The 14,728-nt window shown below is 40.5% G+C and overlaps 1 protein-coding gene across 12 annotated transcripts in view; it reads right to left on the bottom strand.

The window, feature by feature from the left end:
* The window catches only part of WDR33 (WD repeat domain 33), a 103,276-nt gene that overhangs the window by 11,450 nt on the left and 77,098 nt on the right, over nt 1-14,728 (bottom strand). For 9 of the 12 annotated variants that reach the window (XM_027082510.1, XM_027082511.1, XM_027082512.1 and 6 more), the window contains exons 8-17: nt 9,250-9,376; nt 7,854-8,008; nt 7,682-7,760; nt 7,148-7,258; nt 6,690-6,784; nt 6,390-6,476; nt 6,019-6,158; nt 5,226-5,378; nt 3,505-4,590; nt 262-370 (exon numbers count right to left, since the gene is read on the bottom strand). In XM_027082510.1, coding sequence (XP_026938311.1) covers nt 262-370; nt 3,505-4,590; nt 5,226-5,378; nt 6,019-6,158; nt 6,390-6,476; nt 6,690-6,784; nt 7,148-7,258; nt 7,682-7,760; nt 7,854-8,008; nt 9,250-9,376 — 2,142 coding nt within the window. The remainder of the gene's footprint in view (nt 1-261; nt 371-3,504; nt 4,591-5,225; nt 5,379-6,018; nt 6,159-6,389; nt 6,477-6,689; nt 6,785-7,147; nt 7,259-7,681; nt 7,761-7,853; nt 8,009-9,249; nt 9,377-14,728) is intronic. The other 3 variants (XM_027082520.1, XM_027082522.1, XM_027082521.1) reach the window with 1 other exon arrangement.

Genomic DNA, 14,728 nt, shown 5'->3' with positions numbered 1-14,728 from the left:
CCTGCTCTTGGTGGTTGTCCAAGGGGTTTCACCGCCCACTTCTGGTAGTAAGCAGCTGTTTCCTCTGGGCAGAATTTGGGCTAACTAAAGCAAATCTACGAAAACAACGTAAGACAAAGCTATTGCCTGAACTGACTACGCTCTTATTTTCCCTAGAGGTTCAAATGACCATTCTATCAATTACTTACCAGTAAAACTATTGTTAAGATTTACCCAAAGGAGATAGAATATAATCTCTTATTCAGCCAAGCAGATATTTACCTTTGTTAGGGCCAGGTCCTTGTCCAGGGTTAAGAGGGGGGATGCGACCTTGTGCTCCCTGCTGCCCTAGGCCTGGTATCAAGGGTGGGGGGCCTGCGTTCTGTCCTTCCTGAAAAGATGTTTTTAAAGCGGGGGTGTGAAATCAAAGGCTTGTGCTTCATGAACAGCAATTGTATCATAATGTGACAAGATAAAAACACTAGGCTACCCCAAAGCTTCCAGGAGTAAACATATACCTAGTGACATCATAGCAAAATTGTCATTAAATTGGGGGAAAGGAGATACTTCTCTGACCATAATAAAAGGAAACACTTGTATTTTAAACCTCCTGATAAGTTTTATTTAAAGCTAAATCTTTACTTGTAATGCCAAGCAAGAACCTCAGTGGAAAGTCAGAAATCATAACATAAAACAACAACACTCTGCACACAGGCGGAACTTCTAGCAAAAGTAAAGGCTGGGAAACCCGCCAGGACAGGTAAACTCTGCTCTCGCATCCATGACCCCTTTCCAGCTATAGAAAATATCCATCCTCTCAAGAGGTTATGGCCAGGTTTAAAAGGCGGGGAGCAGGAGAGTAAGAAAGGGGTTCCTGATGAGCAAGGTGTTCACTCACTGCTTTCTCCTTTCACTCCCTAACCTCTACTGTCTAACTCCCCTGTGCTCAGCACCCACTACGCATTCCCAGCTACGTTACCCGGGACATGGGTTCGGGACATGGGTTCGTGGGTTCTTGCAGCTTCTGTCTGATGCAAACCTACTGCTCTGATCCTCTTAACCTCCTTGCTCTGCAACCCCAGCTTGTCCCCGGTCCTAATATTCTGTATTTTTATCCAGCCATGTCTAAATTCAGATTCCCCACACTGCCCAGTGACCTTGGATCTGGTCTCTTGACAAACAAATAATCAAATATATATCTAGTCATTCCTTCATATAAAAAATGCATTTAGTGACTGGACCTACCATGAGAAGAGCAGAGTTTCAAAACCATCAATAGCAAAAGTGCTTTCACATTCCAAACTAGCTACAAGAAAGAGCAGCGTTGATAGGACTCATTTATAGCACTGCAGTTAAATTGCCATCATTAACTCAATACCAGTAATTTCCATAGTCCTTTGTCTCTTGTCCCTTTTATTCAAGGGCAGCTCTTATCAACATCTTTCATGCTATCACTGTAACACCTGAAGGCAATTCCATTAAATTTAACCAACTGGTTAAAACAACTGGTTTAAATAACTGACCTGGGGGACTTCCCTGGTGGCTCAGTGGTTAAGAATCCGCCTGCCAATGCAGGGAACACGGGTTCGAGCCGTGGTCTGCAAGGATCCCACATGCCGCGGAGCATCTAAGCCCTCACCACAACTGCTAAGCCTGTGCTCTAGAGCCCGCGAGCCACAACTACTGAGCCCACGTGCCACAACTACTGAAGCCCACGCTCCTGGAGCCCGTGCTCCGCAACAAGAGAAGCCACCTCAATGAGAAGCCCGCACACCGCAACAAGGAGTAGCCCCCACTCGCTGCAGCTAGAGAAAGCCTGCACACAGCAACAAAGACCCAACACAGCCAAAAATAATAAATAAATAAATAGCTGACCTGGTCAAAGTGAACAAAGTCAGATATCAGTGTAAGAAATATAAGCAAAAAAAAAGAAAAAGAAATACAAGCAAAGCTTTTTATCAGACTTCTGAGATGTGAAATGCCCTATAATATATTAATCCTCCATTCTCATGCCACCAATATTTCTATAGGTCAATTAAATTTTTAGAGCCACTTTGCTTTTCATGTGTAAAATCTTTCACTATATGATACAATAAAAACTTACTAAATTGTCCCCAACAGACCTGTCCCCTGGAATATGACATGTTTATATAATTTCAGTCACAAGGTGATAGCTAAAGTTCATTATGTTTTTATCCTCCAAAATGAAAACTGTTCATTCACTAACATAAGGTTAGGTAGGTAAATATTATAAACACACACAAATATACTCTGTATTAATAAAACATATATTACTTTTAAGTCTTAGAACAGTTCTGGAAGGTAAACCTAGATTTATTAAACATCCTAAACTCTGAAAGTGCCCAATAAGTTCTGGAAATAAACTCAAATGCCATCAGATTCTTCATTGGTATGACATTTTTAAGTTCTGGAAGATGTGCTGAAGAGGAACATATAATCTAGTTATTTTAATTCAGCTGAATCCAATGGTCACCTTCCCATTACAGACTCTCTGAGGTGTTGTGTGTTCTACACACAGCATCCACAGCAGGCCCTCTTCCACAGGAACTGAGTGCCTTGCAACACCAGCTCACTCAGTCACTCACTTCCTTTTGGTCCACGACTGACTTCAAGGACACAAACCCAGTTGTTCATACCCAAATAACGCTTTCAGACTATGAAATTCAGAAAAATGTAGACACCACAGAGCCAAACAGTGTTCAATCCACTCACGCCCATGCAGTCTTCTGTAATTCAGCCCAAGCAAACTGAACTCTCATCATACCACCTCTCAAGCACAGCTCAGAGAATGGGTAGAAAAACTTGGCTGACAATAACAGAATCCTCTAAAAAGGGCCAAGAAAATTTCTACAGAAATACTCCCTCCTGTAAACACTTTTATATGTGAGCTAAAAAAAACAACTTGAACGGAACTTCATCCAAAGGGTCACCATTTGAAAATGCACAATTCTGGACTCAAGAGATCTCTAAAAGCATTCAGTGAAATGAAAATAGTGAGATCACAGTCTACAGTATACTCATGAGTTAAACACCCCACACCATCTTAACAGTAGAGCCGGCAGGCAGATCAGCAGGCAGATAGGGGGTGGCTCAGCTGTCCGGCAAGCCCATGAAACACCAGCCTACAAAGGCAATAGCCCAGAAAATAGAGCAGGACAGGATCAGACCCACCCATGCTCCCTCCTCACCCTCCTCAGGGCCACAGCTCTTTTGGAGCCCTGGGACAATTATGAACTGTATTCAACAGGGACTGCATCATTTCTGGAAGAACCTCTATTCAGAAACATAGGTTGAGAAGTAAAGATTCATATTGCGATGTATTTGGTATCTACTTAATTACTCTTATTTCTTTCTTCAGCCATGATGCTATTCTCAAGCCACCATCACTACTTGAGAGACATCTATACCAGCTGTGACTGCCTTTCTCAGCATTTGGAAGTGCCACCTCAGTGCAGAGTGTATTTTCCCAAAGTGTAATGCCTACAAGTTGGAAAGAAATAATACCTGGTTGAAGGGGGCCCGGGGCCCATCACCTAGCAGAGCTGTTTTCTGCTGCTGGAATGGTATTGGCCCTTGAGATGGATGTGGCCCTCTTGCCGGGTTCTGCTGTCCCTGAGGTCCAGGGGGCCCTTGCATGCCACCCTGGGGTGGAGGTCCCAAAGAGCCCTGGGGCGGCCCCTGCTGACCTTGTGAGCCTGGAGGCCCTCGCAATTCCTGGGGAGGGCCCATCATTGATCCTTGGGGTGGAGGCCCCTGCATGCCTCGCATCTCCTGAGGACCTCGCATCTCCTGAGGGCCATGTCCCAGCAGTCCACTTGGAGGATGAGGTCCTCTCATCTCTTGAGGCGGGTGGCCCAGCATCATCCCTTGGGGAGCAGGACCCTGGTTCTCTCGGGGGCCTGGAGGACCCTGCATTCCTCTTGGATTCAATCCCATCAGAGGTCCCTGAGACACAGGACCTTGGATCCCTTGAGACCCTGGCCCACCTTGCATCCCATGAGGATGAGGAGGTCCTTGCATTCCTCTGGGACCAGGTGGTCCCTGCATACCTTGAGTACCAGGTCCCTGAGGGCCCAAGTGACCCTGGGGACCAGGTGGGCCTTGGGGGCCTATGTGACCTTGTGGGCCAGGTGGGCCCTGAGGACCCATATGACCTTGAGGACCAGAAGTGCCCTGTGGTCCAGGTGGTCCTTGAGGTCCCAAAGGGCCATGAGGTCCAGGATGCCTTTGCATTCCTTGGGGCCCATGCATGTCCTGAGGCCTCGGCAACCCCTGGGGTGGGCCCTGGGGCCCTTGTGGTCCCATGAATCCTTGTGGCCCCCCACCTCCCTGATGCAGTGGAGGACCCTGTGGTCCCATTTGTCCCTGGGGTCCAGGGGGCCTAAACTGTCCCTGTGGACCTGGAGGCCCCATTTGAGCCATGTTCATTGGCATCTGCTGAGATGGATGAGGCTGTTGAAAACCTTGAGGAATCTGAGACATTGGACCTTGTCCTGGAAAGGGCTGGGGTCCCAGGAGAGGGGTGCCGGATGAAGGAGGAGGCTGAATTTGCTCAGCCTGTTTCTGTGCAAGTCTTTCAATTTTAAGTTGCTGGAAAGAAAGGAAGAAAAAGCATGCTGATAAAAAATGCCAGAGCCCTTAAAGATGACAATATTGCTATCACTTATTTCATTAGGGGAGCCTCAAAACAAACATAAGGTACTGAGTGGCCTCTAGAGTCCATATGATATTCAGATGTTCTGAAGGTGCTCAGGCTTCCAGACTCTAGAATGCTTCTTTTTAGGTGCTGGGAAACAGCAGTCAGGACTATTTATATCCATCTTGATCAGGGAAAGCCCAACAATTTACTAGTGTTTTACCATTCTTGGTAGCTGCCAAAGGTAGGGAAAATAAGAACAAACCACCTGTTCTAGAGCTGACAGAAAGAAATTTTTTATCCGTGGATAAGTAAATGAATCCAAATTAAAACTATGTTGGTTTATCTTGTCTATTAAAAAACGTATATTCAACTTAGGTCTACTTGCTGCTTGACTGATCTGGTTTTAAAAGTCTAAGAAACACGATTCTTTTAGAAACTAGCTTCCTAATGCAGCAATAAGAAATGATATTGCTCATCAGACCCATCTGAGAGTCCATTCCCTTCTCCTTAAGAGCATATCAATAAACAAAACGTTAATCACTACTTTCTTAGATCATCTCGAATCCCCCAGAAGAGCGTCACACACCTCCAGAAGCTGTGGGTTAGTATACTGCAATGTGGCCATCTCTTGTTCGATTTCTGCTTGTGTTTTTTTCTTCTCTTCCAATTTAATGTCTTCTTTTCTGTCATTCAGTACCTCGTTTGGGGCAGGAATTGGGACTTTATTTTGCATCCAAGCCTTGGGAAAGAAGAGAATATTAAAGTATACTCTAAGTGTGTAAATCATAATGACAGAATGAGAAAGCCATTCTATAATGTCAGTGGCTCATTCCAACCTGGTGAATACAAGTCGGCTCAGCTGGTAAACTATCTTTATTTCTAATACTAATTCTTAGTGACACAGGAATGGAGTCAGGCAAGCACATCACTAGGTAGAAATTGTTGTTGATAAAAGCTGCAAGATCTCACATGTTATTAAGATGCAACACCTGCCTGCCTCTTCAAAAGGACACGTGCACTCTGTGTTGAGGGAACAAAGTGGAAGACAGACAAAATATGTTGAAGAGGGTCAACATACTCTCCCTGCTCCATGTCTCTTTTTTCCTGCTTCTGATAGCTTGGAATGATAACAAGGAGGTGAGAATAAAAGAAGACCTAGAGAAGATTCATGACAAACTCAGGACTAACTGCAAAGCAACACATGGGAACTATGTCTAATAATGCCTGAAATATGTGAAGAATGCTCAAAAAATGTCTGTAGTACAGAAATACCTTCAACAGATGAGATAATCCAAGAGAAACCTACTTCTGCACTTCAGTTAGACTTACCAAGCGGAGTCTCCCACCAAGTGGGCAGGGGTGCACTTCTAGTTACTCACCTGCTGAAACTGAGCAGGAATAGGTTTTGCATAAGGAACTTTCTTCTGAGGTACTTTTTTCTGATCCTTTTGCATCACCTCCTCCATTCCCCAATCTAAACCTGGAATTGTCATTTCAATTTCGTTTGATTCATCTTTCCCTGAAACCATAAAGAGAAGTAGTTAGCCAAGGAAATAAAAGAAAGTGGTCACTTCATCAATGAACACATTTTCGGAAAAACAGATTCTAAATATCATGCAGTTTACATCACTTTTATCAACATTTCTCAACATACATCATTTTGGCATTTTCAACATAATTTAATATCATGATTATAAGAAACAGGTAAAATTACAGAAAAAGTAAAATTTATAGGTACAACTTCTCTTACCCATCTGTTCTTGTTCCATAGCTAATTTTAGTTGTTCTGGTATTCCCATCCCTGGAATTACTGCCAGGCTATTAGGTTCAAGGTCATCTATACATAGGAATACAGCCAGTGTCAATAGAGATTTTATAAATGTATCAGGCCAATAAAATTAACACTTTATAAAAATGAAAATTATTGCTGGCGATTTATAAATCCATAAACTATAAAACTAAAATTCGTTTTGCAAAATCTTCTTAACACCTAACACTTTTATAACAGAATATCAGATTTCAAAGACAGATAAACATGCAAGAACCTCACCGTATTCCACTCCATCTTCAGACATTCCAGGCAACAGGTTTAGATTGTATCGATCTCGCATTTTATCACCTGGTCGGTTTCGGGTCCAAAATTTGCTGTCAAAATAAAAGTATTTGGAGGGGGGAGGAGAGGAGCACGGTTTCAGTGTATTTCTGGGCACTTAACAATACTTAGCAGTCCTCTGGCAAAAACAACAAAGTTTTACAATGCCTTATTCTAAACATTTTTAATGTAGAAAGACACTTTTTAAATTAGAAGGCAAAACAAAATTCAAATAAGAAAGTCATATTCAATACCCAATCTCCTTGTAATATACGTATTTATAAACCACTACCAACATGTCCTTAAGAGTAAGTTAGAAAACAAATTAATACATTCCTATATGAATAAGATATACATTTATCTCCTGCTGCTCCATAAATACAGTAATTCCTTGTTATTTTTGACATAAAGCTTACCTAGTATGGTCATTTGAGCCTGAGCAGAGAATATGTCCAAGAGGATGCCAAGCCAGACTCCAAATCATTCCTTCATGGGCCATCTCCATCCCACCCACTTCTTTCTCTACCCTGTAATGGCACCACAGAAAGTAGTCTTTTTCACAAAAGTTACCCAACCCCTCCCCCACCAAGAAAGACATTTTCTTTTAGCGCAACACAAAGCTACCAAAGTCAGTTACTTTAAATCTGGTCAATTCCACATGTTTCAGAGGTACTGATTTGTCATCAGGAATACAGTCTTTTATCCAGAGTACCTCAGAGAGGAAATGCTTCAGAAATGACCTCACCGCAAGAAACAAGGAAGTTGGTCTTACTCTCCCTTCAAGACTTCCATAGCCAAAAAGAGAGATGCTAAGTTTTCTGTTCCAAACTGGGTTTACAGATACAGGACATATGAACACTCAGAAAAAATACAAAACACTATCATTTTTTTCATGTTCAGGTGCTCTCTTCATAAAATTTACAACTTTTTACATAGTAAGTGCCACATACCCAACATGCCAGAATAACAAAGAGCCATCAGACCCTCCACTGGCAAAAAGTCCTTCATGAACAGGATGCCAGGCCACAGCTGTAAACAAAAACACGGAGAAGGACAAAACTATTAGGATCTCAGAACACTACAGGTAATAGTCAAAATGAGAAGCATATCATAGCCGCCGACCTGTAGCTTCTTTCTTATGACCTCGGAAGACTTGAAGCTCTTCTTTCAGGTTTCGGATGTCGAAAAGTTTACAGAGGTGGTCACGTGATGCTGTGAGTAGCCAGTTACCATTGAGATTTAATTTCACTTCCATTACTGTGTTTTTATGGGCATGACTACAAACAAAGTACCAAGAAAATAATCTGTCAGAATTCAAAACAAGTATAAATCAATATAATGGCCATTCTTCTTGAAAAGCACATGGCAGTCAAGATGGCAAGAACTTTGGCCTAGAAGTAATAAAGCATGTAACATTATAGGACCATGGTTAAAAGTACACGTGAAAGAAATAGGTCAAAGACAGAAAGAAATAATGTCCATTATCTAAGCACAGCTTTCACTAACTAGTTAAAATAGGAGAACTTCAACTGGATAGAAAAGTCTATCTGTGAAGCAGGGGAAGCACTTGAACACATAAATTAATATTCGATAAAGCTCATTCAATTTTAAAAATTCAATGAAGCTTCTCTCATTAAGTCAAAGCAATTTTAAAAAGGACACAAGATAGTTTGAGGGTTAATTTGAACTAAAGACTCTGCAACCGCTGAGGCCTGCACAATGCACATCTCCAAGGAGCACCATTCACAAGGCGTCCTATTTGGTTGTGGCCACTGGAGCTGTGCAACAAGGCAGCCTTGCTCCAGCCAGCTCACTCTGGGTATGGCTCAATCCCCAATCAGAGGGACCAGGATACAGCTGCTTAGTCAAAAAAACGTTAACAACATATTCACAGAACTGTGAATGTTTACTGATAATTCAAAGAGAAAATTTTTTATGATGTGGCTGCATCATAACTAAATACCTCAGATAAAAACTGAGAACTGATTCAAATATGAAGGGAAAATTTCTCTATAAGTAGATGTAGTGAGATGGAGAAAGCTGGGCTGTGTCTAACAAATGGCACACATGTCGGGACTTCCCTGGTGGTACAGTGGTTATGACTCCGCGCTTCCAATGCAGAGGGCGTGGGTTCGATCCCTGGTTGGGGACTATGATCCCACATGCCGTGCAGCCATAAGTTTAAAAAAAAATGGCACACACATCAATTCCATACAAAATGTATCATGATGAGGAAACAGTAAAGCTAGAAGAGTAGCAATAACCACCTCCTCCCCACCCCCGTGACGCCCAAATTCAATTTAGATGGATGTGGCAGAACAAAACTCAAGCCTTATTTTATTAGGAATTTAGAGAGAAATCATATTTAATAAATAAGAAGGCTCTAGGTGTAAGTCCATCTGTTGTCTACACTACTTTTTCAGGAATATATGAGAGGGAAGAAAAGCTAAAAGGTAAAGAATACAGGCAGCTTTGCTCCCCTTGGTTTCGGGACCGAGGTGGGGTTCCTATCACTTACAGTGTTGCAAGACTCTGCCCAGTCTTGGGATCCCAGAACTTGATTGGCTGTTGACTATCTTTACTTCCTGAAACAACTAACCCTTTTGTTGGATGCCAGTCTACACACTTCACATCAGCACCGTGCCCTGTCGGAAACAAGTTAAGATAAAAACCTAATCAGCATAGATATTTCAAACAGGACTCCATTCTAATTTAAACCAAAATAGAGAAACCTATTAAATGTTTTGATCCTAGTACTCAGTCATCTTAAACGTTTAAAACAAACTCTCTTTGGCCTTTGTGTCTGGAAGACTTTTGGGTACAGCAACCTCTCCTCCTATGCCACAATGCACAGGGACCATTCCTCTTCTGGAACTAAGCTCACCTTCTCACGTACTTGCTGGTAGGCCGGTCAAGATTTTTGGAAGCCCCTGTAAAGCTGTGCAAACTTTTCATGATCTTCTATGTATTGTCCTAATTATTAGAAACAATGCTTGTCATTCACTTTAGCTTTCCTGCTTTGAAGTAGTCCCTATAGATCAAAAGTCCTAAATTCAGATTCAGACACCACCACTTTCTAGATGTGACAATACGAAAAGTATTCCATCTTTCTGATCCCATTTACTGAAACGCAGAATGGGAAAAATAATCCCTGCTTCATTCACACATATGTCAGATGAGATGCCAATAAAAGTTAGTCTATCGAGTGCTCACTATATGATAGGCAGTGTATCGAGCACCTCTTTAAATCCTCTCAAAACCCTGAGAAAAGCTAGTCAACAATAACAGGAGCTGGAATCTGAACCCTGTCTGTAGGAATAGAGATAGTTCTCTTAACCACTGTGCTAGAGCATGAGGTTGCTTCAAAAACGCAACAGATTAACCGTTACTAAAAATTACGAAAGTGAAAACCAGAATTTACAAAACTGAAAAAAATGAGCATGATTTTTGAAAACTTGTTGCTGTACAAAAAGAGCCTCAAGAGTATTTTATATAGCAAATGCACTAAGAAGCAGGTGAAGGGGAAGGTAAACAGCATTTGAAGCGGCTCCTTCTCTAACCAGGCTCAAATCCAGCTTCTATGGAGTATGAGGTGGGAAGCAGGAAGGATACAGAAGAATAGAAAAATAGGGAAGTAAGGAAGAAGGAAGAGATGGTTCTAGAGGCGCTGGAGAGTGAATGTGCACCATGCAGAAGGGAAATTCGCATCTCACGTAGGCAAGGACTTATCTAAAGCTCATCCCAGGGCTGGCGCTCGGGAGATACCAACTCTCTGGAGGAGCTTGGCAACGTGTATTAAAAGTTCGGAAAAAGTACATATCCTGCAACCCGCTAAACTCCACGTCTCAGAATTGATCATCAGGATACAATGGGTGTCCAAAAAGATTGGCATATAATGATGTTGACCGACATAGTTTATTTTTAAATGCTCCTGAATAGGAAATATACTACAGAATAAATTTCAGCATGGCACATGCGCTCAATGGAATATGATGCACCTATTATAAATGATTCTATAGATAATTTAATGGCATGATTAAAATGTTCATGATACTAAGTTTATTAAAAAAAAACAAACACCAGTGTGTATAGCATTCCTGATGCCATCACTGTAGAAGGCAAACAAATTAATAACGAGTGACTGTGTGTGCATATCTATATAGAGAAAAAAGGCAGGAAGTCTAGACACCAAGCTGTTATAATACTAAGCTGGATAGGACTTTTAAGGTGATTCTTATTTCTGTGTCTTCTGTTTTTATATTTCCTACAATAAAAATATATTATTTTGTAACTAGGATCTGAAGGTGGGAAAGGGGAAAGAGGTCTCGTTGTTGCCTTAATTTTTTATTAAGAACTGAGGATGGAAAAGTTGGACAGAAATATAATTCAGTCCCCCAGCCCCTTGCTTGCCTTAAGAACTTTTAATGTTATTAACAATTTTATCCTTAAAAGATATGGCCAGGGAATTTTAAAACTTTATGGGCCACTATCACCTGAAATTAAATATTATGTATAGATACGTATGTATTTTTACCAAATTTGAGTACAAAGTGCGTGAGAAAGTATTTTTAAAATGTGATGCACTATGCAAAAATGTTCATATTCTTAGCTGCCACCTCTACCCTCACCTTCTCTGGGACACTTTTATTACATAAAGAAAGCTGAGTTTAGTTTAAAGAAGTATATGCAAAAACAAGAAAACTATCAACCCATAAGAAAAGAACAACAAAATGTATTTTAGCTGCTTCACTTTTGTTTTCGGAAGTTTTCTAAAATATTTCAGTAGAATTCAAACAAGTGAAAAATCCCATCCATCCCTTTCTGTTAAATGAATTTACCCATATCCATATATATCACTAATATACATCAAACTGATTGGAACTGATTCGTGGATGTTATTTTATTGGTCACTGTCCCTAATAATAAAAATACTACTACTAGCAAACACATGTATGTATGGTACTATTCTAAGCAAAGAATGTATACTGAGTCATCATTTTACATGATTACAAAGCACAGATAGGTTAAAAAAGTTGCCCACGATTATACAGATGATGTGTGGCAGAGCAGACACCTGAATGCAGGGAACCGGCCCCCGAGCCACTGCTCTTAATGCCTATTCTATACTGCCTGATTACGTGTGAAAGGTTACTTTGAGAGTTACAGAAGGAAAACAAAAATATGTACCTTCCTATTTGCTTCTCTATGCATAAAGACTCACCAAAGGGCGGTACATTGCAGACAGGGTACTGAAATAGAAGGGGGACTATTCAAGCCTTTACATTATTTTACTTTTGAAAAATGTACATGTATTATCTACTTTAAAAAAATTAAATACAAATAAAATAATCTAAGAAAATATGTACAAAAAAGTATGTGCAGGTTGCTAACATTTGTGGCTTAAAAAGAGACACACACACACATACACAGAGCACACACATACATTTGCTTAAAAATGCATAAAATAGGGCTTCCCTGGTGGCGCAGTGGTTGAGAGTCCACCTGCCGATGCAGGGGACGTGGGTTCGTGCCCCGGTCTGGGAAGATCCCACATGCCGTGGAGCGGCTGGGCCCGTGAGCCACGGCCACTGAGCCTGCGCATCTGGAGCCTGTGCTCCGCAGCGGGACAGGCCACAACAGTCAGAGGCCCACGTACCGCAAAAAAAAAAAAAACTGCATAGAATATGTCTGAAAGAATATGAAAGAATCTGATAATACTGACTGCTACCAAGAAGGGGAATTGGTACCCTTGTACCCTGGGAACAAGGGTAAGGAGAGTTCACTGTATATTATTTGGTAATTTTAAAATATTGAAACACATGAAATGATCTATTGAGAAAAATATACAATTAAAAAATTTTATTTACTAGATAACAGATTGATTACCTGTCTGAAATCTTTACAAGCAGCATATGTCATTTTCATAATTTTTCATGAAAAAGAATAAATAGATTAAGCTGGCATAGAAGCAAATTGATATGCAACTGCTTCCTTCTCCAGGGAAAAAAGTTACTGAATTCCCAATGAAGTGACAAAAACTATTTCAAATGATAAAATTCTACCCTCTCATGTCAATATGATACATTTAGATCCAGAAGAATCTGACTGATAGAAATCTATCCTAAGAAAATAATTTTCAAGGATTTTTAAAAACTCTTATTTTTAAAATATGGTATTTGAAGCCTTGTTCATAAGTTTAAAAGTATAAAAAATTTTAGAAGTGGAATGACTAAATGAACTGTGCCACAGTCCCAAAACAAAAGAAACATACAACTACTACAATGAAGATTCTGGGAACAAAGAAAAACATGCTCATGAAATAAAGGGAACTTTTACAAGCAAACAACACAGGCACAACCTGTGCATATGCTATGAGAATGACTATAAAAATGTACACATATATTTGCAAAAATGTAGATACGAATAAGCAGGAAATGAAAAACATATTGGGATTGTGAGAAAAAAGGTAAAATTTTTCTATCCACATTTCCTCTAATGTTATACTGTGGTTTTAACCATAAATAACATGGGTTAGATTTTTGTGTGTGTGTGTGAACTTTTTGATATGTTTTTAAAATGAGAAAAAAAATGCAAGTGACTTAGCTAGGTAATGTCTTATCCATCAAATTAGCAAAAATTAATTTTGGTGACACCCAGTGTAAGTAAGTTACAGACGCTCTTATGCATAACTGGTTGGAAAGTAAATCAGTACGACTTTGCAGGGAGGCTTTTGGCCCTATCAAAATGTTAAATGCTCACAACCTTTAATTCTGTAATCCCTCTGCTAGGAATTTACCCTATGTTTGTAGCTGTAAAAGCACACCAAGGTTTATATACAAAGGTATTTATTACACCATGTTTGAATTATAAAACTGGAAACAACCTCAGTATAAATCAGTGAGGGGATATTTAGAAAAATTAAGATAAATCCATATAATTGAATACTATACGGCTGTTAAAACTGAAGCTGAAACTGAATCTGGAGTGACAGAAGTGTTTTATATCTTGATTATGGTGGTGGTTTCAAAAATGAAGCAGTGAGGGCTTCCCTGGTGGCGCAGTGGTTGAGAGTCCGCCTGCCGATGCAGGGGACATGGGTTCGTGCCCCGGTCCGGGAAGATCCCACATGCCGCGCAGCGGCTGGGCCCGTGAGCCATGGCTGCTAAGCCTGCGCGTCTGGAGCCTGTGCTCCGCAATGGGAGAGGCCACAACAGTGAGAGGCCCGCGTACCACAAAAAAAAAAAAAAAATGAAGCAGTGAGAAGGAACTTTCTGGAGGGACTGAAATGTTCTGTATCTTGATTATGGTGTATATATTTGTCAAAATTCATAGAACTGTACACCTAAAAAAAGGTAAATGTTACCGTATGTAACTTACATCTCAATAAACCTGACTTCTAAATAATATAAGCAGAAAAGCAAGGTGTAATTTAGCCCCATTTGGAAAAAAGAAAACTTAAGCTGTTAATAGTTTTTTAGGGAGAAAAAATGGTATGGGAATAAGAAGAAGTCATTTACTCTTCTGTACTGCTTGAAGTTTTTAACATGCGCTTTTATTACTTTACTTAATGTCAACTGGCTTTGGTTTCCCTCTATTCAAAACTCAAGGGACTGACTGACATCAATTAGCGCCTGTGTTTGTCAATACAGAACTAACCAGTGCCTGCGGTCCTGGGAAGATGTGCTTCAGAACCTCAGTGGGAATGAAAGTTTTCGTTGAAAGCTCTTGGACTCGCTATGGCTGAACTAAGTTTCAAGGATAATATGGGTTTTGTGACCTGGCATGCTATATATAAAAACTTAATCTTATATAAATTATTATCTCATAGAAAAATGACTGAGTCCCAAACACATGGCTTATCAATTTCAACCATTAACCCTAAAGAACGCCTTTACAACAATTTTTATCATTTCAAAGGTCCAGAATTTCAGCATAGAATCATTCAAAGTTCTTTGTTACCCCCAAACATGGAAATTTTAAGACTGTAGTATCTGCAG

The sequence above is a fragment of the Aethalodelphis obliquidens genome, unplaced genomic scaffold, assembly GCF_003676395.1.
Source record: "Aethalodelphis obliquidens isolate GAN/ISIS:26980383/991018 unplaced genomic scaffold, ASM367639v1 scaffold47, whole genome shotgun sequence".
Classification (NCBI taxonomy): domain Eukaryota; kingdom Metazoa; phylum Chordata; class Mammalia; order Artiodactyla; family Delphinidae; genus Aethalodelphis; species Aethalodelphis obliquidens.
This window is presented reverse-complemented; position numbering and strand designations above follow the sequence as displayed.